Source organism: Catharus ustulatus, chromosome 5 (genome assembly GCF_009819885.2).
Source record: "Catharus ustulatus isolate bCatUst1 chromosome 5, bCatUst1.pri.v2, whole genome shotgun sequence".
In the NCBI taxonomy this organism is placed as follows: Eukaryota; Metazoa; Chordata; class Aves; order Passeriformes; family Turdidae; genus Catharus; species Catharus ustulatus.
In genome coordinates, this window is record NC_046225.1 from 42033434 (window position 1) to 42060086 (window position 26653).

The 26653-nt window shown below is 40.4% G+C and overlaps 1 protein-coding gene across 1 annotated transcript; it reads left to right on the plus strand.

The window, feature by feature from the left end:
- The first annotated feature begins 85 nt into the window (after positions 1–85).
- On the plus strand, positions 86–25495 carry TRAPPC11 (trafficking protein particle complex subunit 11). The gene is given in 33 exon segments (XM_033060856.1): positions 86–265; positions 364–679; positions 682–699; positions 702–835; positions 1777–1946; positions 2365–2435; positions 4087–4201; positions 6507–6606; positions 7343–7416; positions 7642–7738; positions 8558–8691; positions 8994–9141; positions 9604–9697; positions 10048–10127; positions 10226–10304; positions 10389–10443; positions 11482–11627; positions 12673–12734; positions 12837–12969; positions 13556–13686; positions 14184–14339; positions 14817–14894; positions 14896–15005; positions 15206–15354; positions 16915–17036; positions 17689–17808; positions 18153–18218; positions 18314–18470; positions 21065–21173; positions 21424–21515; positions 22397–22530; positions 22917–23084; positions 24548–25495. Coding segments are annotated over 33 exon segments (3843 nt in total). The 3' UTR covers positions 24593–25495.
- Positions 25496–26653: the final 1158 nt, after the last annotated feature.

Below are 26653 nucleotides of genomic sequence, written 5' to 3' on the forward strand. Positions count from 1 at the left end.
GCTTTATCCCGCCCTCCCAGCCCCGGTTCCGCTCTCCCTTGAGGCTGCGGGCCCGGAACTCACCTCCTGGTCCTCGTTGGCCGCCATGGCCGGAGCTCCCCGCTCCCACCCCCGCTCCCACCCCTCTCCTCCGGCCCGGCCCGGCCCCGCTTGCCGCCGGGGCTGGGCGGGCCTGGCTGGCGCAGCCCCACCGGACACGCACGGACGCGCCTTCCCCGAGGGCAGCGCGGGGCACCCGCGGGCACCGCCCCCTGCCCTGCCATTGGCCGGCTGCGCGTCCCCCGCGCTTCCTACCTTCTGCTCACTGGCTGCCTCACAGTGACGTCATCGCACGGGCACTCCTGACTGGTCCGTGGGCTGCAGCGGGGGCGCCGATTGGTCGCTCTCGCTGCCCTTCTGACGCTGTCCGGCGCCTGCTTCCTGAGGCGGCGGCCTGCCCGCGCCGCCTCCCGTGGACCCGCGGCCGCTCCTCCAGCTGGCGCTGCCCGGCGCTTCCGGCTCCATCCCGCCGCAGTGAGCGGCCGCTGCCGGGAAACACGGGCCCGGGGACAGCAGGGCGCTCTTGTGGCCGGCCTGGGCCGCCATCCCACCGCCAGTCCCACTGCCTCGCAGGCCGCCGTCCCGAGCTCAGGTGACCCCTCCGACTCACTGGACTTCCCGGTGGAGCTGTGCTGCCGGCCCTGGCGTTCGTCACGCTCACCGCCTGGACGTGGTGTACAACGCCGTGCACCGCGCCGTGTGGGACGCCTGCTGCGCCAACCGCAGAGCCGACCGCGTCCCCATCTCCTTCAAAGTGCTGCCCGGCGACCACGAGTACCCCAAGTGCAGGACGAAGGTAGCGAGCGGCCCCGGCTGCGCCCCGTCCTGGCGGGGTCCCAGCCCCCTGCCCCAGCTGCAGGAGCCGCCCGCGGCCCGGGGAGCGGGGGTGCGGGACTTGGTGGCTCCCTGCGGGAAGGGCTGTGCTCCAGGCTGCCTGGGTGCAGCCGGCTGGCACCGCGCTCTGCCGCACCTCGGCCACCTCTTTCCCCGATGTGAGAGGGGAAAGGTGGGAGCTGCAGGTCAGGGAAATTGTGAGGGCGAAGGGGAAGCCGAGGACGTTGTGATGGAGCGCCACGGGTGCACAGAAAACCTAGGGGTGCCTTAGCTCATGAGCCAGAAGCAGAGAAAGCCCGTATGGGTTGCTTTTTAAAGTACTTGCTTCTCTACATAACATTTAGGTAACTTGTAAAATTTGGTGAAACCCAAAATTTAACTTTGGAGAAACTAGATACTTAATGTATTCTGGAAAAAACCCTAGCTTAACCTATAAAACTATTTTTAACAAAACTTTTCGCTTTAACTGAGTGAAATACAGTAGAAGGAATATCTCTGCTTTGCAATGGCAAGTTAAACAATATCAATGAGTTTAACTGTTAGAAAACTATATAATTCCATGATGCTGGGAACGACAAAGAATCTGAACTGCTGTGTCCTTGCACTGTTTTGAGACCACTGCTTTCAATCGAGCCTAGTATTTAATGGCAGTGTATGAGGCATGTTCCTGAACTTGTCTTCTCCAGTCTTCCTGGAGAAGAGAAACCCTGTTATTTCTTGCTGCTAATATCTCAGACGTCAGGCCCTGGTGACTGAGCTATTGAGGGATATGGCTTAATAGGAAGTAAAGTCTTGAGGGGAGCAATGTTACTAAGTGCCAAGAATATAGAGGCTATGCCCCTTCTGCTAAAAATGTTTGTAAATGGATTTTGTAGCTTGCTTCAATAGCCTCAATATTTTCAGAGGACATCCTATGAGTGGTATATTCCGAAAGGAATCCTGAAGACTGGTTGGATGAACAAACACCTGAATTTGGTTCCAGCACTTGTGGTGGTATTCTATGAACTGGACTGGGATGAGCCACAGTGGAAGGAAAAACAGTTGGAGTGTGCTACTCGAGTTGAAATTGTCAGGTAGATTTTTTTCACTTAGTTCATAATATATTGCAAACTAATATGTATGAATTGCAGAATCTGTTCACTTTCTAGAGTATATGATTTTTTTTTTTCTTAAACATAAATTAAGGGGAACTTGAACTTTGCTTTTTAGTATACAACTCACAGTAAAGAACTTTTGAAATGGCTTATTTGTAAAAGTTACTGAAGTAAAAGCAGCACTTGAAATTATACTTGCTAAACTCAACACAGTTGTTCTGTCCCAATAGAGGGAAGACAGAATTCTCTGAATGACAGAGCATATTGAGCTGTTTGGCTTTTTCACCTTTGTAGCATTCTTCCAGCATTTCCATGTAGACCGAAATCTTATTTTGTTCTGGTTATTCAGAAATAAGAAGTGAAACCTTGACTCTGTGCTGTGTTGTCTTTATTTTAGGCAAAGTTTGCAAGGAAGAAATACCAAAGTCGCTGTGGTTTTGATTCAGAAAAAAACACCGTTGCCTCCAGGTACTGGAATACTCTATACACAGTTATGGAGTTCTCATTTTTCAGAAATGGGCTGAGCTGACTTTGGTTGTCACATTATCAGTGGTTCTTCATCTGATGTCATCTACGTTCATTAAATGCACTATGACTGCAGGAAGGTGTAAGGATAAACCTAGCATTCAGGACAGTTGACCCTAAACACTTGATACTTTTATCCCTGACTTCTCCCTCTAAAGTCCAAGTGCATTTTTTGATACACAGTATCAGAGCTGGTTTATATGGTAATACATGTGACTGCCTTCTTGTAAGCAAGTTGCATTGTGAACATTGCTTCAGGTCAGGAAAACCAGTAGAAGCATTGAGAACTTAGGGGAAGGGTATTTGGTAGCTACAGAGGTCTTTTGTCTTAACTTGATTTTAATCAATAAAATTTTGGAGCCACGTGGAACTGTGAAATGTGGTACACTTTGACTTTACATTTCTGTAGAGCTACTGCTTGCTTTCTGGTGTCTGGCAAACCATTTTTTGTTTTTTGCTCTACCTGCTATATATATGTGTTTGTCTTTCCTGGATGTTATTGTATTTCTCAAGGCACAAGATATTTACAGTAAATTCACGAATACAAGCCGCACTGAGTATAAGCCGCATCGCTGGGTGTTGGCAAATATTTCGGTTTTTGTCCATAAATAAGCCGCACCCGAATATAAGCCGCTCTGTCGTTCGTAGTGAGGACCCGCGTGCAATTAGTAACAGAACCGCGGGAGGGCGGGGTTTACTGGCTGAGCTAAGGCTGTGCAGGCTCGGCCCGCTAGGGGCCGCTGACGGGGCCAGGTGGCCCAGCCCGGTGCTGCCGCTCGGGGCCGGCCGCCGCTGCCCCTGGGCTCGGTCACCCCGGGTCGGCGCTGCCCCGCGGTGGCAGGCAGGGACGGAGCTTCCCCCGCTCCTACGGCAGCGGCGGCGGGCGGGGATGGAGCTTTCCTGCGCCCGTGGCGCCGGCGGCGGGCGCGGACAAAGCACCCCGCCTCCTCCCCGAGACGCGGCAATGGCTGCGCGGGGCTCCCGTCGGCTCCCCGAACCACGGCAATGGCGGCGCCCCCCCCCACCCGTCCTCCCCTGGGCTGCGGCAGAGGAGGGAAGAAGAGAGCTCTCCTGCCTCTCTCCCCACCCCTCGTGATGCCTGCAGGGAGCCAGGGCAACACAGTAACACTTTGTAACAATCGTGAAATGCCGGCTTTTACTGGCTGGTGCTTGGCTCGGCGCCCTGGCTGGCATTTCTGGGGTTGTAAATGTCAGAAAATTATTCACATATTAGCCACCCCCGACTATTAGCCGCACTTCCGGGTTTCCACCAAAATTTTTGTCAAATTGCTGTGGCTTGTATTCGTGAAATTACTGTAATTCTGTGTGAGATGAGAAACTTACATCATACTTGTAAATTTTTTGCCAAAAACTGCTAGAAAGTTTCTGCAATGTGTTCTGCAGGATGAGGCACATAGTACTCTGGAAGAAGTAAGAATGAATGTGCTCTTGGTTTTATCTTTATTAGATTTTTCAATACTGTTTAGACCTTTTGGTCTACCTAAGGTTCGTAACCTGACCTTTAAGCTTTTAGAACTAGTTTGACATTGCAGCTCCACACACCACTTACTTGTGCTTTCCTTGACTTCACTAGGGGAAGATGTTATTGCATCAGAGAGGGCCGCAGCTTTATGTAATGCTTGTGACCTTTCTGGAAAATCACTCTTTGTACTCCCACACACTGATCATCTTGTTGGCTATATTATAAGGTAAGTGACTGTAAACCCCTGTTCTTGCTCTGTTTGCTGGGATGGCTTACACAGCACCTGGCCTGCAGGCAGCAGATGGTGTACACTTGTCTCAAAGAAGAAGAAGGATCTGCACAAAAGAGTTAGCAGAGCTTACTGAAGGGGCTTTAAACTAGACTTAAAGTGGGAAAGAGATAAAACCAGTTTCACTAAAAATAAACCTGAGGTCAGCGTGCCAGTGTTGGTGTGCTAGCGAGGGCCTTCATTCTGCTGGCTCAGTGGAGGTAGTGGATGGAAATCCACGCAGTGCTGTGTCCAGTTCTGGTCACCTGAGTGCAAGAAAGACATTGAGGTGCTAGAGTGTATGTCCAGAGAAGGGCAACAAAGCTTGTGAAGGGTCTGGAGCAAAAGCCTTATGAGGAGCAGCTGAGGGAGCAGGGGGTCTTTAGTCTGGGGAAAGGGAGGCTTGGGGGAGACCTTACTGCTCTCGACAACTCCCTGAAAGGAGGCTGTAGTGGTGTACTGGCTGGTCTCTTCTCCAGGGCTTCCCCTCATGCCATAAGAGGAGAAGAAATGGCTTAAGGGGAGATTTAGATTGGATATTAGGAAAAATTTATTCACCAAAGGGGTTATCAAGCATTGGAATGGGCTGCCTAGGGAAAAGGTTGAGTCACCATCGAAGGTGTATTTAAAAGAAATGTAGATACTGTGCTTAGGGACAATAGGATGGGCTTAATGGTGGATGGGTAACAGGCTGACAGTTGAGTTTGATGATCTGAATGGTCTTTTCCAGTTTAAACAGTTCCAACCTATGAGAGGTCATAGGTTGAGATGAATCCTCTGTGTCACACTTGTTGTAGACCAGCAGTGAATGTTTTACCTGTTTGGTGGGATTCTTCAGGTTATTCTGATGAATTCCACACAATTTCATTTCTCTGTGAGACTGAGTAATGACAGTCAGAGATGTTGCTTTTAAAGAAGTATTATCAGATATCCCAAGATGTTCCCCAGCTAGAGATAAAGAGGGTTTTTCTACTTCTACAGTCATCTTGGCCCTGCTGGTTCTAAATGATTTTCCATACAAATATGTTTTCAGGTTCAACTCTTAGCAGGCTTTTGGTTTTTCCCCCGCTTCCACTTCCTGGCCATGTAGTTCTCTCTATAGATGCTAAGTGGCATCTGAGTTGCAAGTATTATGTCTTAGTAATTTTATACATTTCTTGTGCCTTCTGTTTTAATATTTACATGTGCTACCACTTCAAATAAATTAAGAAAGCCTTTCAAAAGTGGATTGAGGAATGGTAGACACTCATGTGTAGATCTAAAAGAAGGGCTCAAAGTAAGGCAACGTATGCTTTACTATAATTAGTTTTAATTTTTCCATATATTCTCAGGGAGAGGAGGGGTCACAGTCTGAGGCTAACTCTTTTTGACCCTAATATTTATATACAAACAGTATAATTCTCAACATAAATGAATGTTGTTATTGTATCCATGCTGTTCACAAACTGCCACTGGAATTGAGCAAAATAAAATAACCATTAGTTTTAGCTTTTCATATGTTTTCTGGTGCTAAATTGAGATTATAATAATAGAACTGGTACTTCAGGCTTTATTTCCTGCATGTGTCAGTGCTGTTGCAAATTCTCCTGGAATTTGATCTTGTTCTAGTTGGTTTTACTCCTTATAGCTTGATCATATAACATATGCTCCTCAGATCCTCCTCAGTCTCATATTGCATTTGGTGTTCTTGTCCTCTTTGTCCTCTCCCCCTGTGAGTTGCCTTGGGGTATTTCTCTTGCAGACAAGTTCCACTGTGACCTCTGCAACTGAGGTAGCTGTTGATGTTTGGACAGAATGATGAAACCTAGTCTGCACCCTCATAATTTCATTTACTGCTATTTTTTCCTTCCCACTTCTTCCCCCACAGTCCAGTAAATAAGATACTGTTCAGACACATTCTGTGAGTCTCAGTGGGGTTTTCTTGTTTTGACTAAGAGGCATCTCTCAATTTTCTATTACCTTGCAAAATCAGCACAGCTTATCCTGACACCATCTTGAATTAAATACTAGAGTTTGTTGTATGACACATCAGTATATAAAAGCTCTCAAACTTGTGTTCAATTTATTAGTACCCCTTTTGTGAAAGGTTTTTGTCTGCAGGCTCTTACCCTGTGTGGTAACTTAAAGAGGAGTTTAGTAGTACCGCAAGATCCTTTGCCAACACTAAAACAAACATGATTAAAAGTAACTGATTTTGAAGAACTTCAGAATGTCTTTGTATGTGGGAGAAACTTTGTAAAACTTATGAGCAACTTTGTTGCAGGTTGGAAAATGCTTTCTATGAGCATGCACAGACTTACTATTACACAGAAATAAGAAGAGTTAAATCTCATAAGGAGTTCTTGAACAAAACCACACATCAGGTAATGTTACCCTATTTTTGAAATACTGTGCATGTTATATTGCATGTTAAAACATGAAAATAAGGGTTTGTTGCTTAAATGTTATCTCCCCCCTTCCAATTTGAGATGCCCTCTCAGCACAGGAAGTAAATCTGGTTCTATTTTCTGCAATTAAAACTTTTGTTTTGATTGGTTTTGGTATTACATTTGTCCTTCTCACATCTTCCTTAGAAGAGCTGCAGGGCAAAATTAAGTTCTCAGATTAAGATAAGAAAAACTTCTCATTTATCTACATGGTTTAACCTATTTGAGTGTAGTATCTTAAGCTGTGGGATGTGCTCCCCTTAGATATTTTGTATGCAGAGTTGTGCTTGATTTCAGTTTTTAACTTTTGCTTTTCAAATCCACTTAGACACATTATGTTCTGTTGCAATTGCCAGCTTCACTCTCTTGAAAGGTGGAATCCAAGTGGTGAGCTCCAAACCATAATGAGCTCTGTTGGCATAGAGATTTTGGGGTGTTACAAGGCCTCTCCCCTGTGCCAGGGTAACAGGCTTTGAACAGATTAAATCTTTTGAAAGATCACTGCTGTGTCATGGTGGCAGACAGAACTATTAGGAAAGAATTGCACAGTCAGTTTTTCCAGTCAAGTGCTGTATTATGTAAACCTCTGAAGTTACCACCTGTATCTCTTTGTAGGTAACAAGGTATGTTTGGATGTTTGTGAATGATGTACACTTTGTGTTGTGTTTTGCAGCTTTTGTTTGTAAGACACCAGTTCAAAATAGCCTTCTTCAGTGAGCTGAAACAGGATACGCAGAATGCTCTCAAGTAAGACTCATGTTATCTTCCCCCACCCTCTCTACCCCAAATTACTGCTAAGCCATAAACTGTGACAAATATTTTCCTGAATGCAAAATTATTTAAACATGTATGTAAGGGGCAGGTTCTTCACTGGGAAGAACGTTCTGATTGGAAGGCTGTTTTTCACTGTTGGCAATCCTGTTCTAGAACTCTATTGTCATGTGTGATTTGACTCTAAATATTCCTTCTTAGGAATTACAGAACTGCATATAATCTTGTGCATGAATTAAGGGCCCATGAAACAAACATGCTGGAAATCAAGACCATGGCAGGATTTATAAATTACAAGGTAACAACGGTACTTCTAGTCTTTGACAAATGTTACTTGAAAGAAAAAAGGTGATGCACCTTTACTGGGGAAAGGTTGTAAAGTTCAATTCTATATTGCTTTTACAGAGATGGATTAGAAAGAGTTATCATTAGAACACCAACTATGCTCAGACTAGCAGACACTTCTGAATTCCACACAAAAAAAAGATCCTTAGCTGAGGTTTGGGATTATCTTGAAGGATTTGAGTTCATTTGAGATGCAGTCTTCTGAAAGACTAGACACCAGCTCTCACTCTGTGCAGAGAGGATGAACACCAGGGCTGCTTGTTCCATTAATGTTTTTGTGTTCTTGCAAAACTTAGGCCAATATAGTTCAGTTACTGCTTGTTAGGGGGAAGAAAGTAACTCTCTAAGAATCAGTCCATATTTTTGTGGTATTTTGAGGATTTTTAGGTAAAACAAAACTATCCCACCACTTATAAGAATTTTGGAGTTGTATTCTATCAAATTCCATTTGCAGACTGCAGGCTTCAAAATAATGATCTTTCTAGAGGCTCTGAAGTTCCTTGTTATATTATATATATTATATAGTGAGTTATGCACTTTTCCATTGATGTCTTGGGCAAGAACAGGATGATAAATAGTACTAGATGAAATAGAGAACCATAAGATTTCAGGTGTAATACATTATGGTTTATATCTACTTTTCTTCCTTTGCTTTTTATGCAGTTTTTGCCCTGCAGAAATACATAAAATTAGCTGGAGGAGTGGTGGGGTTGAGTGCTAGTCCTTAGCAGCCTAACAGTGGTTTTTTCATCTTATTTTTATCTTTTCCTAGATCTGTCGCCTCTGCTTTCAACATAATACTCCACTGGATGCTATTGCACAGTTCAGGAAGCATATTGACCTATGCAAGAAGAAAATAGGAAGTGCAGAACTGGCTTTTGAGCATGCTGCCTGGATGTCTAAACAGTATGTTTTTGCTTACTAGTGTTTTATATAAAAAGTGAACTCCAAAAGGTTTGTTTGTCTAGTTCTCTACCTGAGAGATACACAAGAACGTAACGTAAACTGTTGTTCTGTTTTACATAGATTGTTCACTACTTTTCTCTTTGCATGAATAGAGTATGAACAAATGTAGCCTTGGAATTTAGATGCAAAAGTTCAGAGAAATATCATCATCTTGAGTAATCGGACTTTTATTTGTAGGAAACCTTTCAGTTCATATTGCTGTTCTGTACGCAATCTTGGTTATGAAAGGTTTTTTTTAACAGGTTTCAGGCTTTTGGTGACTTGTTTGATGAAGCAATTAAGCTGGGATTGACAGCAATTCAAACTCAGAATCCAGGTTTCTATTACCAGCAGGCAGCCTACTATGCACAGGAACGGAAACAACTAGCAAGTGTGCTTTGTAACCATGATGTAAGTTGGGAGGGGAAAATGCTCTGTAATTAACCAGATAGTGAATTTGTTAATGTAGCCTTAAATGGAAGTGGAACAATCTGCAGCACGTGTAAATGAAATCCAAGGAAAGGATATGTGTCTTTGTGATGCTTGTTAACATTGCATGTATTCCTTATGCATGGAAAAAGTTGCCCCAGAACAAATGCATTAGTGTTTATTTATTTACAAATACTTCTGACATGTTTTTAATTTTATTTTTAAGTATTCTTTTACATCTCTGGGTATTTGAAAACTCACTTTGTTTTTCCAATATATTTATATGTGCACTGTATCTGGTGATTTACAGGAAGCAGATAAACAAGAGCATTAGTATGAGGATTTGGGGCAGGGGGGGGCGCGTATTGTTTTAGTATTTTTGTCACACTTACCTGGCAGAAAATTAAACAGGAACCCTTTTAATTACTATATTTGAATTTACAGTCCTCTGTGACATATCCCAATCCGGATCCCCTGGAAACACAAACTGGAGTGCTTGACTTCTATGGGCAAAGACCATGGCGGCAAGGAATATTAAGTATGTTTCTCTACTGCTACAGAAATATAAGCTTGAATACTTAGTTGAGATCAGATTAAAAAAGGACTAACTTCTCTTAACATATGCACTTTAGGTGTAAAAAGATGCAGTATAAAGACTAGATGGGTTTACTGTTATTTGCTGATTTTGGGTAAATTCTTGAAAACAAGGGGGAAGATAGTTGTGCTCTAGAATTTCCCTTCTAGGGAGATATAGCTGTCTGTGAAGTAAAAGAATGGGTGAGTGTGTTTGAGTTGAAGCTTGCATTGTATATTGTTCATGATATAAATTGTTTCCTTTGGATCTGGACAGAATTCCAGTTTCACGGACATTTTGATTGTCTTATGCAGGCTTTGATCTTTCTGATCCTGAAAAGGAGAAGATGGGGATTTTATCCCTACAGTTAAAAGAGAAAAATGTTCTTCACTCGGTAAGTTTTATTCTTAAAAAATTTTTAAAAATCTGCTTTTTTAACATGACCCTAATGTTTGTATGTATAATGATATCAGTAATGGTTTTATCTGCTAGGAGCTAATAATCACTTTGTTGAGTAATGCTGTCGCACAGTTCAAGAAATACAAATGTCCAAGAATGAAAAGCCATTTGAGTGAGTATAGATAATCAGATGCATTTCTTAAATTTAATTTTGCAAAGACTTTCAGTAGTGATCTGGACTTTTTTTCCCCCCCAGTGGTTCAAATGGGAGAAGAATATTACTATGCTAAAGATTATGCCAAAGCTTTAAAGTGAGTATCATTCGTGATTACTGCTTTTTCGTGCTATCTTCTCCCTAAGACCCCATGTCCTATTGCTATGGAATAATATTGGAAGCTTGTGTGAGATGCTCCTTGTATCTGGCTGTGATTGAAGCACAAGCTATTGAGTCTATGAACTCCATTCACATTGAAGAAAGTAAAACAGATGAGTCAGTTATTAGAGCATAAAAACTTCCTGCTCTGAGCTGTTGTGGGAATTTGCCACATTGGGCAAATACTGTCTATTTCTAGCTCACTGACTGAGTGCTGTCTGTCTCTTGTTTGAAGTAGGAGAGATGCATTTCCTTGTTGGTAGCTGACTGTATTTTACATGGAAGAGAAGATAGGTTAGGCTAGGCAGATCAATTTGTATCAAGTCTGATCGTGCTATGAACAAGCATTTTTTGTTTATGTTAGGTAGATTTCTCTGAAGTAGGGAAAAATTCTTGTCTTAAATAGTTGAGAAGAGTTTAAAAAAAATCACCGCTTTGCTAGTAAAAGCAGTCAGTATTAGGAACATATTAAGGTGTGTTGTTTTGCCTGGTTGATGCATATGTTGGCCTTTGAAACCCTTAAAGAGAGATAAGAAGGGGATAGGAAATAGAAAAGAAACAGCTTAAGGAACATTAAATTTCTTCAGTTTTGAAGGGGTCTTTATTGTGGGTGTTTGGTTTGCTTTTCTAAATTTACTGCATATTCAATAGTAAGTCATATTTTTAATGCAGTATTGGACTAAGGCATTTCTGTCCATTTGCTGTTTTTATGGTTATTTACGTGAAGACAGGTGAGTTTTCTTGTTGTTCTCTTGAAAATTTTTCTAGCTCAAAATAGAAAATGCAGGAATAAATGCTTCTTTATCATAGTTTCATGCTGTTTTTGATAAATCATCACCTTGTATAAACAGGAGACCTTAATCTAGCATTTGTATTAGTGAAGATGAATTTTTTATTAATGATACCAAATAAATGGAAGCTTCTAAAAAATATTGGTGAGTGCAAGTTGTTTCCTCTCAACTTTGCTGTGTTGCAGGCTCTTGGATTATGTCATGTGTGAATATCGCAGTGAAGGCTGGTGGACCCTCCTCACTTCCATATTGACAACAGCACTCAAATGTTCATATCTGATGGCCCAGTTGAAAAATTACATCACATACTCTTTAGAGCTACTGGGCAGAGGTATTCTTTTATGAATATTTTGAAATATGACAAATCATTGTCAGACACAGTACTTACAGTACTTCAGATTATTTGACTACAAAATAACTGTGTGTTTGTGCTGGATTTTTACTACCTTAAATGCTACACTGGGAATTGTCTTCCTCTTTTATTATAAAATTCATTGCATTCAAATAGGCGGTGTCAGGGTATCTGAGACACAGAGCTTCATTTGGGACTATTCAAATAATGTAAAAAGAACTTCCTGAGCTTTGGGATGGGAAAGAACTGCAGTATAGCTAAAAGAGAAACATTTTTCCTAGTAACAAAGCTAACCAATTTTTCTGGACTTTAATATCCCAAATATGCTTTTCCCAGACTCTTTTAGAACTCTGCTGATGCAATATGTATGCAGGATGTTTTAAGGAAATAACATGGCATAGAGTGGCTCCACAGTAACAATGCAAGCACTCTGGTCTATGTCATGCCTCCTCCTTGACGTTGCAGAAATAATCCTTTTAGGCCCTAAATTGCTAATACCGCTGTTAGTGCAGATGTAGTAAAAATGGGTTTGCATCTTCTTAGAGCTAGCCAGGCTACTCTGTATTGAAGAAGAGAACTATGCCAAACCACCTTTCTTCAAGAGAAGAATGCTTATTTGAAGTCATCCTTGTTTCTTCCTGTCACCTTTTGTAATTACTTTTTTTTTTTTTTAATATTGTCTGAACTGGCCTCTTTGCATATTCCAGACTTGTCTATGCTTTCTTGTGTTTTTAAACATAAACAACAAGGCGGTATAAGCATTATTCTTCTGAGGCTTTGCTCCAATAAATTATAAAATGCTTGTCTAATAAAAAAAAAATTTATTTAGTTCCAGTGAAAGTAAGAGGAAACATTTTAAATGGGAATGTTCTTCGTTACTGGTAGATGGATGTTAGAATTTTTTTCCTCTGGAATGTGTTACTTGAAAGATTGTATTAAATCTGAGGGAAAGATTTACTGTTAAGTTAAAAAAAACGTAAAGACCCTTGCTTCTGTCGTGTAATCTTTTTGTTCTCTTTATTAGCATCTACTCTTAAAGAAGATCAGAAATCTCGAATAGAGAAAAATCTCATAAAAGTTCTGATGGTAAGTGGCAGAACTCCAATTACCCTTTTAAATAGTCATAAGAGCGGTCATTGTCTAATAACCTTCTTTTATTGTTCTTTGTAATCATTTGCATGTATACAGAATGAAAGTCCTGATCCTGAACCGGATTGTGACAGTGCTGCTGTGAAAGCATCACAGAAATTGTGGGCTGACCGTGTTTCCTTGGCAGGCAGCAATATTTTTACAATAGAAGTCCAAGATTTTATACCATTTGGTAAGTAAAAAAGCAAGTTTACACCACATCATAAATTTGGATATAGTTATACCTTGAAAATAGCTAATTTGGATGAAAATATGAAGAGTGTATTAAAACTAACTAATTCCAGCCTTGCTCTGTTCTTTGTCTAAATCAACAATATAAGAAATAATGACAGAAGCTGGTGATCTCTTGTCCCTGATCTGAATTACTGAAGAATTCCCTGCTTTGTGAAAGACTTCTGACATTGTGGTGTGCTTTGAAGTAGGACTCTGAGGAAAGAGGGCAGAATGTGTGCAGAGAAATACTTGCCATTGGAAAGGGGGCATGGGTGGCATCCAAGTGTGCAGGACTATCTGTTTTCTGCTGGACATCTGTATGTCCTCTCCTCTGCAAAGATTTTGGCCAAGTGCTGAAAAGTGGCTTTCTGTGACAGTGTTAGTAGCCAAATTTGTCCACTTGCAAAAAAGAGTTGAAAGAGTATACACGGGACAATTCTTGCCACAATCATCTCAGGAGTGTGCTTCTGGAATTTAATGTTATAGTTTATGTTTAACACTTACTTCTTGTTTCTTTTTCTTTTCCTTTCTTTTTTTAATTCCAGTACAGTGCAAAGCAAAATTTCTTGCTCCTAGTTTTCATGTTGATGTTCCTGTGCAGTTTGATGTTTATTTGAGAGCTGATTGTCCTCATCCTATCAGATTTTCTAAGCTCTGCATCAGTTTCAGTAATCAGGTACCTGTGTTTCTAACTATCTGTGTGTGACCTAGTGATATAAACTGATAATAAGAATGGAATAACATTTTATTTGTTTTAAACATTAAGTTTTTTTTCCCAAAAAAATTGTTTATACTTAACCTGAAATATTTTTGGGTTTTTAATGCATTAACTATTGCTTTTGAAAAGTAATTTTGATACTGGAATAAGACTCAGAAATGAAGTTTGAGTCATTCATCTGTCATATCTGGGCTTTTTAATAAGCTTGCTAAAGTTTCAGAAGGATCATTTTAATGTCTTATTTCTTCTGGTTCATGAAGTTATATTAATATAATGGATATCTTGTGTTAGAGAACTGGAGTGTAATTACTTTCTTTGGTATTGTGTAAAGTGAGAAAAGCCCATACAGTTTGATCCAGTAACACAGAGCCTTAATATTTGCTATATTGCCATTGCTCTCTAAAGATATCTTCCATCTGAATGTATCAATTTTTTTCCTCACTCCTCCATTGTAGGATTACAACCAATACTGTGTCGTAGAAGAAGCCTATCAGAAAAGTGATATCTAGAACAGTCATCACAAGGAAACAATGTGCTTAGTGCCTGGCAAAACGAGAAAGTTCTCTTTCAAATTTGTTGCAAAGACTGAAGATGTAGGGAAGAAGATTGAGGTTTGTCCATTTGTTTTGTACCCTTCTTACTGTTACATACAATGAACTCAAATTACAATGTGCCACTAATCTGGCACCAGTTAAAAAGACACTTGCAGTTCTGAATGTCTGAATTCTTGAAACTGAGCGTCAAAAAGTGAATGAAAATGACAAAACACAAAGAAACCACAAAAATTGAAGAACTGCTTCAATTTTGTTTTTAATATGTACACCACTTTAAAAGTGAGTGGTGGTATAGTACTTTGGGAGGGTTGGAAATTGCAGCCTATTACACTGCTTGCACCTGAACATGGATACTTTTTCCACTGGTTGTTTCATTAAATGAAGTCCTGGGGTTGTGAGGTCCTCAGTCTCCAAGCTGTCAGAAGCTTTTTGATTTACATGTGTTTGTTAAGTTTGTGTATGTTGGAAAACTATACTCCTGCAATAGGTGGTCGAAAGACTCACCAATAGGTGTTTAAATTTGTGTCTAATCAGATCACTTCTGTGGATTTGATCCTGGGAAGTGAATCTGGCCGCTGTGTGATTCTGAACTGGCGAGGAGGAGGGGGAGATTGCTTCCTCATCTCAAGAAGCATTGCAGGCAGCACGGTCCTTCAAGCGAAGACCTAAGCTTCCAGACAATGAAGTGCACTGGGACACTTTGACTATTCAGGCAAGCACGATGTGAGTAACTGGGGTTCCAACTGGTCATTTTTTTTTAATTGTTCCCATCACATTGTTTTTCAGGAGTCTCACATCTCAGTTTAATAAGCCACCAGTTGTGGGAACTTTCTTAAACTACAGGGTGCTTTAGCCTCCTTTAAACTAGGCTTAAAAACAAGTTGTTTAAGAAAGATACAATAACTGAGTCTTTTCTCTTAAAGGATTATTTCTAGAGTGCCGAACATTTCTGTTCAGCTCCGTCATGAACCTCCTGCCCTGACTAATGAAATGTATTGCTTGATTGTGACAGTCCAGTCACATGAGGAGACAGTGGCCAAAGATGTCAAGCTTACAGCAGGTTTAAAGCCAGGTATTTGGGATTATTTTCTTTTAATCCAGTAGTCTCATAATTGACTCCTTTTTGAGGATGCAATGCAGAGAAATATAGTAAACTGTTTTCTCACAATAATTAAAAGCCAAACTGAAGTGAAAGTTGGGAATGATGAAATACCAGTGGTAAGAACAACACCTAAAAGACTCATTCAGTTATGATTATTTTAACCACTGCTTGTCTGTGGTACTTACATGGGTATTTTCAGAATATAAATATTTACAAGTTTGAAATAAAACATGAAAGCTTTTGTATTCCTTTTTATTCAGTATGCTTGTAACTAAAATTTTCTTTTCCCCCAACAGAGGGGAGAAAGCTGAAAAGCTGAGCTGAAAGCACTAGACAGTGCTAGATAAATGTTTTCTAAGTATAGACTTTGTGGGTTTTCTTTCACACCCATCCTGCTTTTTTTGTTTTCCCTGCCTGGACAACATGATTTGGTTCTTAAACCACTTGAAATTTGGGGAACAATGGAGCACTGAAGCAGTATTTCTTAGAAAGCAGAAGAAAAAATGCAAATATTGTATGTCTAAGCCCTAACTATCTGTATGTAGATATTGCTGACAGTTTTCAGTGTGTGAGGCAGAAATGTTATACTCAGTATGCCTCTTTGTAGCAATTATCCTGAAAGGCAAAAATATTTTTAAACCACTACCATATAGGGTGCCATATGTTCTGTGTTCTGAAATACAACCTTGTTTTTTATAGAGTTGTATGGTTCATTAAAGTCAGTGGAGTATTCTTGAAACTTGTTTAATAGGATATTTGGGCTTGGCTCCTGAAGCAGTGTTTAATACATGGTCTTTGTTTTTCTTAATGTTTTTTCCTTGCTTGATCTAATCTCTTTAACATGGAATATGCAAGGTCAGTGTGGGTTTGCTGATTGCATTTAAAGAACAATTGAAATCTGACATTTCATTTATAGAGAAGGTGATGTATTTTCCACACTTGTAACTCTTTGGCGAGATGTGACTTGTTTTGCTTGAAAATTATCCTATGTAGTTGCATTAATGCCATTATTCTAGTTAAGCTCTGACTGAAGAATGGTTTCGTTTGACATCTATACATTTCTTTTTATGTATTTTCAACATTGACTTGAAAGAAAAAGTTTTAAAAATATGTGAAATCATTAAACCATGTTCTTGAAAACAAAGAATCACAGAACAGTGAAACTTCCTTTCTACTTCATTATAGAGTGTCAAGAAAAACTTGGATCACATAATCCTGTTGTGTTACATAGATGGTAGGGAACATCTAGATATGATTTCTGATTTTTGAGATTTTTTTTTCCTGACCCAAAGAGATGAAACAATAAACTTGCAAGGGTGCAAATGCTTCAACTTCAAAAATTTTGAGATGTTGTCAAATCTATCTTCTACTGGTATCTTGAAAGATTCTCTCAAAAAATGAACTGTGTTAATTCCTCATGTATTGCTTTTTGGGTTTATTTTTTTTTTAAACTTTGTCATCGTTTTCATGCTTTAGTGATATAAGCCTATGTGGATATGATATGTGGATATGTTTGTATTTTAATCCTAGGGCAAGATGCCAACCTGACTCAAAAAACTCAGGTGACTCTTCATGGAACAGATGCTTGTGATGACTCTTTTCCTGCACTGCTTCCTGATATCCCTGTAGGAGACTTGCAACCAGGGGAAAAGGTCAAGGCTTAAAACCTTACTTCTACATCTCACTCAAGAAAATGGGACCAACTGATAAAAGCCTCTCTGACGGACTTCAGTTTATTTAATGATATCTGAAGCAATAACTTAAATGCTTATGGCATATTTTGCCTACTGTTTACATTCAGTTTAGCATTCCTTTAATGAGATTACCTTTTGAACTAAATTGGAGAATAAGGTATGTTTTGAGTTTGATACAGCTGGGAGATACGAAATAAGGAGACTAATTTCAACTGCTAATCAAATGTACGGCTTAATGGACAGTGAATAATAGTAAGTGTGATTCAAGATGGTAGAGGATCAAATATGCACTGAACTGAAGTTGTGACTAGCAAGTTAAAAGTTGGTTGTGTCATATATTGCCCAGTTATGGTTGTTTTTTTGTATTAAGTAACAGACAAGCATCTGGAACAAACAAATCCAGTGAAGCAGCTGGAGTTGTGCTGCTCTGGTTAGAATCATTTGCTGCATGATCCAGATTGCGCATTGTAGGAGATACATTATGGTCAAAATAATGCCCATTCTACTGTTGCCCTGTTGGACCAAGTCAGATGATTAAGAACTTTTGGACAGCTCTAGGCCTAATTAATGTAGCTTACATATAGCTCATAGATTCTCCTTTATTTTGCAGCTGGAAAAACCAATATACATCCGTTGTGGAACAGTTGGTGCAAGAATGTTTCTGTTTTACATTTCTTACTTAATCAACACTGTTGTTGAGGGGAAAGAAATTCTCTGCAGGTGTCACCGGGTAGGTTTTGAAGATGCTGCATTTGCATTTTATATGGATGAATTTGTGAAATGCAAGAAATATTTTAAAAGCTGTAATTTCGAGTATCTTAGTACCCTTTCCAGGAGATAGAATAAATGCTAAATCAGCAGTATCGTAGCCCTTTTTAGCGGTTCCATAATTATTAGCAGAAGAAAAGTTTTCTATATTTATTCATAAATATCTTTAAAGATACATTCTTCTCTCTTAAAATATTGATTAAAAGTAACTTTACATTAATAATCTTTGACATCAATAGCCAGGCCTTAAGTGAAGTATAACTTTTTTTTCTTCTCTTCTTCCCATCCCTTTTGTTGCCTCTAAAGGATGAAACTGTAACCATAGACACAGTATTTCCTTTTGATGTTACTGTCAAATTTGTCTCCACAAAGGTATGTCTTTGGAAAGTTGTTCATGTTTTGGAATCACAGCACTTTGGAGTCACACCCTGTTTAGTTAGAAATAGAGCTTGTGTGTGTCTTGACAGCTGGAGCACTTGGACAGAGTATTTGCAGATATACCATTTTTACTGATGACGGACATCCTGAGTGCCTCTCCTTGGCCTCTCACTATTGTAACAAGCCAGTTACAGCTGTCAGCTTCCATGACCCCAGTAGATCAACTGGAATCTTATGTGGAGAATGGTAAGTTTTCTTAGAGTATGTTCTCTATCAGGAGGACACTTTTTGCATACATTTGGAGTAATAAAGGGGGACTTTAAATAGTTTTTGGCTATTGAACTGTAAGTAGAAGAAAGCTACAGTAAATTCACGAATACAAGCCGCACTGACTATAAGCCGCATCTCTGGGTGTTGGCAAATATTTGGTTTTTGTCCATAGATAAGCCGCACACGAATATAAGCCGCTCTGTCGTTCGCAGCGAGGACCCGCGTGCAATTAGTAACAGAACCGCGGCAGGGCGGGGTTTACTGGCTGAGCTAAGGCTGTGCAGGCTCGGCCCGCTAGGGGCCGCTGACGGGGCCAGGTGGTCCAGCATGGTGCTGCAGCTCGGGGCCCGGCCGGCGCTGCCCACTGGGCTCGGTCACCCCGGGTCGGCGCTGCCCTGCGGTGGCAGGCAGGGACGGAGCTTCCCCTGCTCCTACGGCAGCGGCGGCGGGCGGGGAGGGAGCTTTCCCGCGCCCGTGGCGCCGGCGGCGGGCAGGGACGGAGTTTCCCCGCTCCTGCCGCGGCGGCGGCGGGCGGGGACAAAGCACCCCGTCGGCTCCCCGAGCCGCGGCAATGGCTGCGCGGGGCTCCCGTCGGCTCCCCGGGCCACAGCAATGGCAGCGCGGGGCTCCCGTCGGCTCCCCGAGCCGCCAGCAATGGCGACCGGCGCTTCCCCCCCCCCTCCCCGGGCCGCAGCAATGGCGGCGCGGGCTTCCCCCCCCCTGCCCGGGCCGCAGCAATGGTGGCGCGGGCTTCCCCCCCCCTCCCCGGGCCGCGGTAGGGGCAGCCCGGGTCCCCCCTCTCCTCCCCGGGCCGCAGCAATGGCGGCGCCGGGCCCCCCCCGTCTCTCCCCCGGGCTGCGGCAGAGGAGGAAAGAGAGCTCTCCCGCCTCTCTCCCCGCCCCCCGTGCTGCCTACAGGGAGCCAGGCTCCACCCGCGGTGCAACAAAGTAGCGATTTGTAACAATCGCAAAATGCCGACTTTGCAGCTGCTCGGCTCAGCATTCTGGCAGGCACTTCTGAGGTTGTATTAGCCGCTCCTGATTATTAGCCGCATTTCCGGTTTAGGAGCAAAATCTTAGTCAAATTGGTGCGGCTTGTATTCGTGAAATTACTGTACTTAGTACTCTAGTTGCTTGCCATACAACTTGGACAACAGCATGCTTTAAAATGTAATTCTGCTTCACTAGGTCAAGTAAATAGACTTGGATGATGGATGGTAAACAAAAGTCTAAATATAATAGACATGACAGAAAGCACCTGAAGTGCTATTCTTAGATATGCATGTTGAAAGATAACTCAATAATTCCAGTTTTTCTGAGCCATATATACTTTCTGGAATGCAAACACTTTACCATGTGATAGAGGCAGTATCCAAAAGCCGGTGATCCATGTCCATTACTGCAGTCACAAAATTGAAAAATATGAAGCTAGAAAGGGTAGGCTATAAAGAACAACCAGTAGTAACCATCTTTTTTTTATTTTAATATTACCACAGTTTAGTAACTTATTACTTACATTTTAAAAAGTTATCCTGAACATCGCAGCCATTAAAACTGCAGTGTGATAGCGTTAAAGTTAAATAAGTGGAATACTTAAAAGTAGAGCTGATCCAAAATCTTCCAACAAAACATTGTCTTTGCATTTGTAGCATCAGAGATGTGAATTATGTGTTCTGTCAAAACTTTGGATCCAATGAGATATTCTGAGTGGCTGCCTGACTGTGGAGCAGCTGTCCACTCATGTAAACAAAGACTTGCAAGGCTCTACTTGCTCTGTTGATCCAAGGGTTGCCTGGCAAAAAGCGATTATTTTCGAAGTCCTTTAGTCTTCAAACTATGATATTTCATCTTCAGCTCTGGCATCTTGTGCTTCATGGCTTCTGGTTGATGCTCCTAAAGATTTAAGTGCCAGGACACAGGAACCCTGAAGATATCAACTGTTCAGTTGTCCATCTTTTGATTGATGGGTTTTTTTTAAATATTAATGATAAATTTTGAAAGACTGAAACCTATTTTTTAATACTTTTTAAAAATCATTCTCTACATGAAAATGCACTATTTTTTTTTGAGTGGAGAAAGAGGAAAATAATAAAAATGATAACTCGGTTTCATTGAAAAGCCAGTAGATTTTTCCTGTATTCCTTCTCTTCCCCAGTTCTCATCTATTTGAGAGGAAGAGGGAATGTGTCCATGTTCATTTTAATTTTCAATTATCGGAGGCATCTTATGCTGATGTCTTGGAATCTGCTGTAGAAGTGTGAAATTTGAATTGGCATTGTTTTGCTCTTTGTGTGTTTATGAACTCTAAATTTGCAGTGACTCATTCTATGCATACATTAAAGATATTATAACACTGTTCAGAAAGTAAAGTGATGTATATTTGTGTACACTAACTTTCATGTATTGGAATACTTCCCAATCTATTGGATTTATACCTTTTGTAGGTATACTTTGCAAAGCACTTCAAAGGCCTTTCTGGCTGAATGCTTGTTTTTGTGTCTCATTGCATTTCTAGATTTGGTGGCTTAGGCTGTTATTATGCTTTGATTTTAAACAAAATCTTGCTGATAGTTGTTTTACAGACAGGTGAGAGTGCCAGTGAGTGCTTTTGTCTTCGATGTCCACCAGTTACTAATGCTAGCGGAGTGGCAACTGGATGTTATATAATCTCCTGGAAAAGGTAAGCATCTCTTGGCCCTGATAAGGAAAGGAAGTAAGCTGATTTGCTTTTAGGAATGATAGTGAGATTTAAGGTTTGGGTTTTTTTGGGAGTGAGGAGGAGTGCACAAAACAAACAAAAAAGTTTTGTATTTTCTTGTAACAAGCACTCTGTAGACATTGGACTTACTAATTGCTATTTAGTTTGTTTACTTACTTGATACTTTGTCATACAGTGTTTAACATGGTCTGCATTTCACTTGTTCCTGCAGAAGTTCGCCTGTGGAAAGTGTACCTGTTGTTAACACAGTCATCACTCTACCACATGTGATTGTAGAGAGCATTCCCCTCCATGTTAGTGCAGGTAATATTGATTTGGCAACATGCATGTCATAATTAGAATTTTTAAGACTGCCAAAATTTTTATAGCACCCAGTGTTTCCATTTACTGTAGCAAAATACAGAAAAATAGTGTGCTAGTAGTGGAGTGCTATAGAAAGAATTGCCTCAAGGCTTGCTCTTCTTTCCCCACTTGAAGGAAAGAGGAGGTAGGTAGTCAGACAAATGTGCTCTCCTAAAAACTGTCAGTGGAGCTGACATAATGCTTGACCTGTGTTATGTGGCAGCACAGAGACTGGAGTTACCTCTGCTGATCCTGCCTTCCCAGTAGGTTTCTCTAGATGCCTATGGTAACAGTTGTTCCATCCATCCACATTCTGGATGCATCCCAGGAAGAAACAGACTGGAGATCTGGAGATGCTTGTTGGCAGGTGAAATGTTTCTCTTCTAGCACTTCACCTGCTCAGTAACAGAAGGGGATTGAAATGCTCACCAAACGCACATAATTTCAATGCTTTCCTTGAGCTGGTTTCATTTGTACTGAGATTCTTCCATTATCCTCCTATCCTGTTATACTTTGAAGGAGCTTCCTGACAGTATCTGATTAGATTTTGGTAAGCTGAAAATAGCAACAATGGAAGTGACTTCCTAGTTAGTATTCTTGGGCAGTGTTAGCAGCTGGAAGGTTTGTAACTAGATGTTGAAACATGGTACTGAAAAACTGTAATGAAGTTGTGTTCTGTTGTTTAATCTGTTTCTAAAAGAACTTGTCAGAAGTGCTTTAGATGCCTAGTTGTATCTTTTTTTCTTAACTTTTCACTGCTTTTTGCAGTAGACTTTTTTTTTTTTTTGAGTGGAATTTGAAGATGTGTTTTGTATTTGAAATTACTTGCTTTCTTTCCAAAGATCTGCCATCATTTGGTCGAGTCCGAGAGTCCTTACCTGTCAGGTATCACCTGCAAAATAAGACCAATTTAGTCCAGGATGTGGAGGTGTCTGTGGAACCCAGTGATGCCTTCATGTTCTCTGGCCTTAAACAGGTACAGAATCATCACATCCACTGATCCTACTGATTTATCTGGTAGTGAAGAATGCATTGATTAGACTTACACTGATGTACAGAGAGGACAAACTTTTCTTTTTTTTTTTAAGATGTTGAAAGTATGGTAAATTCTGTCTGGAAGAATATATGAATGCAGACTCCATTTTAAAAAGGGTTAGATGGAAGCCTGTCTAGGAGCTGTTTGTCTTGTCATTTATGGGTAACATGGTGTTTCAGTATAGAAGTAATAGTTTAACCAGAATTAGAAATTAGTTGTATTCTTTCCAGCTTCAGAAAGTAACCATTGCATAAATAGGAAGTAAACAGAGCTTTTGGACACAGAACTTACCTATGGTTGTGGCTTTCTTTTCTTCCTTTTTTAAGATCCGACTAAGAATCCTTCCTGGCACGCAGCAGGAAATGTTGTATAACTTCTATCCTCTGATGGCTGGGTATCAGCAGTTACCTTCTCTTCACGTTAACCTGATGCGATTCCCGAACTTCACCAATCAACTGCTCAGGCGTTTCATACCAACACACATTTTTGTAAAGGTAAGGCTGTGAGGAGTGATTTGTTCTAAAGGCTCCCTTTGTGGCTGCTCAGATTTTGGGGACAACTACTGTGTTCAAAGCTGAGTGTCTCTAAGCAGACCAAAATATCCAGCTTGTAACAGGGTTACTCACTTTGAAAAATCTTGTGTTGTGCATGGGTGATGTCAACCAAAATATTCAGGAAATCTGTTTCAGTGCAGTATGTATTTTGTTACCACTAGTTGAATGAACTGAATGTGCTTGTCATGTCCCTGTTGTTCTGTTCCATGTCTCACTCTGTAAAATAAATTTTAAAATAGCCTCTGTTTGAGCATAGTAGAGGGAGCTAAATAATCAAATTCTTTTAATACCATAATTCATAACACTTCTGAAAAAAGTGTGAGCAACCCGTATGACTAGGTTCAGAGACACTGTAGCGTCCTACACCTCCCTAAATAATGTCTTAAAACACATTCTGTCAGTGAATCTGTCTAGATTTTTTTTTATAAGTGATATAACTCTGAAGACAGTCCAATCATGCCATGAAAAACTGATTTTTTGAATTCTTAAGAATTATTTAAATCCATTTGCCCATAACAGTGCCTTCTTATTCCACTGCTGCTGTCTCCAGAATATTTTGTTCACTTTTTGTTCAGACTCTTTACAAGCAAGGAGCCCAAAGATTTGTTTATATGATTTGAGATGGACTTGTTCAGACATCTGTAATCATGTTTCTAGGAAACGGACCTGGCATTGTTTCAATTTTGTTTTAACCAAAAGAGATAGGCAGAACTTACTTTTTGAGTATGCTGGCAGTCACTGGCTCTTCAAGATTGGTTGTTAATATCTCCTCCTAAGTAAACAGAAGAGGCATTTTTTCTCAGAAGCATGGTGTTTGTAAAACTCTTGTGGACTCTCAAGCTTCAGAGTTCTTTGCTTTTGCTTTGGAGTTGTCAGAACCTCAGAAAACCTTATTGTAAGGATGCCTTTTCTTCTTTAAAACTTCTTCCTTGCTCTCTTCTGTCTCTAGTGATGCTGCTTAAAATTCCTTCCAGGAACTGTCAGTCAAATTCCTGTTTTACGCACTGATAATTATCAGCTTCCTGTACTGCAGTAATGCTTAGAGCTCTGATCAGCCAGGCCTTGCGTTAAACTGTGCAGATGTGAGTGGAGAAGGCATTTAACAGGGCAGTTGAGGAGCTGAGGCTTCTACAAAGTTCTCACAGGGGTAAACTGAAATTTCAGTTGCATCTCCTCTATATTTGTGCCACTATTGGAAACCTTTAGAAGGATAAACTTAATGCTACACTTGGGTACCAGAGCTACGCTGACAACACAATATATTGTAGAGTTGGTTTCCTAGTAGTCTATCTTTTCTGTCTGGGTGTGGGTTTTTTTGGCTGGATTTGCATTTTTTGAGGGGAATTTATTTGGTGGCTTGTTTTGTTTTGTTTTTTTAATTCTCTGTCTTTATTTTCTTAAAGCCTCAGGGTCGTCAAGCAGATGACAACTCGATTGCAGCTGCATAACTTGAGACCTGTACTTCTGCACTTAAGGAAATGGGATGTTGCACAGAATGTGTAAAGCCCACTTTGGAAACATGGCTTTGATCAAACCATAAGAATTAAATTTTATTTTGAATTTACAACTCTTAGCAGAACTAATGTTTAAAAAAAAGCTAGTGTTTCATAGACTTTCTTTAAGGAATAAACATGTGGGGAAATCTTGGTGCTTTATTTAACGGGAGCATTCTTTTGAAGTTAATTTTGAATGTCAAGTTCTTAAAAGTGTTATTGAGGCATATTAATTATCTTGAGTATTTAAATGAAGAAATGCTAATTCATTTGCCCAAACCTGAAATATGTTTTCACAGTTAACAGTTTAAGTGCAAAGTTTGTATTTACTGTTAGAGATTTACAACATTGAAAATTATCATTTTTTACAGAAGTTTGTCCTGTGCCACTTGTGTTGAAGACAGCAGGTTGTGCAGTAGCACTGTCAAGTACAACTGGTTACATCGTACTGTTGTAATTGAGCAGCTTACTAGTCCTTTAAAACCATAACTCTCAAAAGGCACTATTTCTCCTGGGTAAGCCATACATCTGGTCGAAAGAACAGAGATTCAGTCATACCAGTTGGACCATCCAACCTGGAGCTGATGTGGTTTGGGGTTGCTTTTGCACACACAGTTTCCAGATTAAATTCATGTCCTGATAGTCTCCCTGGTGTGTGGATTTAAAAAAAAAGACATCCTACTGTTGTACAGCTCTGGATGAACTGGTGTGTAAAGTACAGTAAAATATGTATATATAAAAAATTGCATTGTGAAAATTTGCCTTGTTTAACTTTCTAAATAATTACATTTTGATTGCTTGGGAAATACCTTATTTATTGTCAAAGTGAGGTTCTAATAAACTGCTTGTGACAGAGTACTTTTGAAACTGTCCCTTACTGCATTGCTTTCACAGTTTTTTTGTAACTCTGATTTCGCTTGTGAGCTGATGCATCCATCTATGGCACTGAAGTCCAAAATAACAGCTGTGATACTTGAAGGAAAGTGTGAGTGAAGTCCTGAAAAAAGGAGGATATACTGGTTTTCCATGGAGTGCAGAGGTAGTTGTATTATCGGGGTTTTTCCAATGTATCGATGAGGATAAGAAGATGACTGACAGACTGTGCTGGGAAGAACAATTTAATCTTCCTTGTTCGTTGTTGAAATGTACTGAACTAAGTGGCAGTCATGGAATAGGTATCTTATCTTTCTCTCCTTTTTTTTTTTTAAGAGTGGAAAATGTATTTCTCTTCCAGATATTTTTTTTTCTAAAGTAGCCACTCAGGTTGCAGCAATGCTGGCACCTCTGTTACTGCTTCTTAAAAGACATGTTGATGCAAGTAGTGTAAGTGTTTGGTGGAGAATTGGGTGCCTTCCCCCACCCCCAAAACAGTCTAACAGTGGTTTTTATCACTTTGAGAAAGGGGATGACATAAAATACTTCCATGGTTACAATAAAGTTGAAGTCTTAAGGGAATTGTGTAAATACATTCCTACTTTAAATTGTGAGTAGTAAGAATAATATGGGGATGCAGAAATGCAGGCATATCCCACACCATGGAAAAAGCTTGCTACTTTGCCATAGTTGCAATTCCTGTTTTTTCATTCACAAAGGGAATCTTTTCTTGTTTCGTATGATCTTATTAGAGCTGTAAACACTACAAAGCAAATATTTTTGTGTTAATTGTCTCTAAAGTGCTAGGCACACCTTTTATGCTATGTAAATGACTGGTGTGAATGAAAACATGCAGCAAGCAGGAACCACCTTGTTAAAAATGCTCGAGAAGTGATTAATGATGACTATCTTTCTGACTCATAAGATTCTAATGCTGAGGGGAATGTTTGTGATTCATAACCCAAATCCCTTTGGAAGTCTTAAGGAGATATATTCACATATATTTCAGTGTAAGTGCAATTTTTTTTATTATTTACTGTATTTTGATGAGCACCATTCACACTTCAATGTATACTACATAAATATAGTCTATTTTAATTGGAACTATATTCTAGAAAAGAGAAGCTACTTATAGACTAGTTT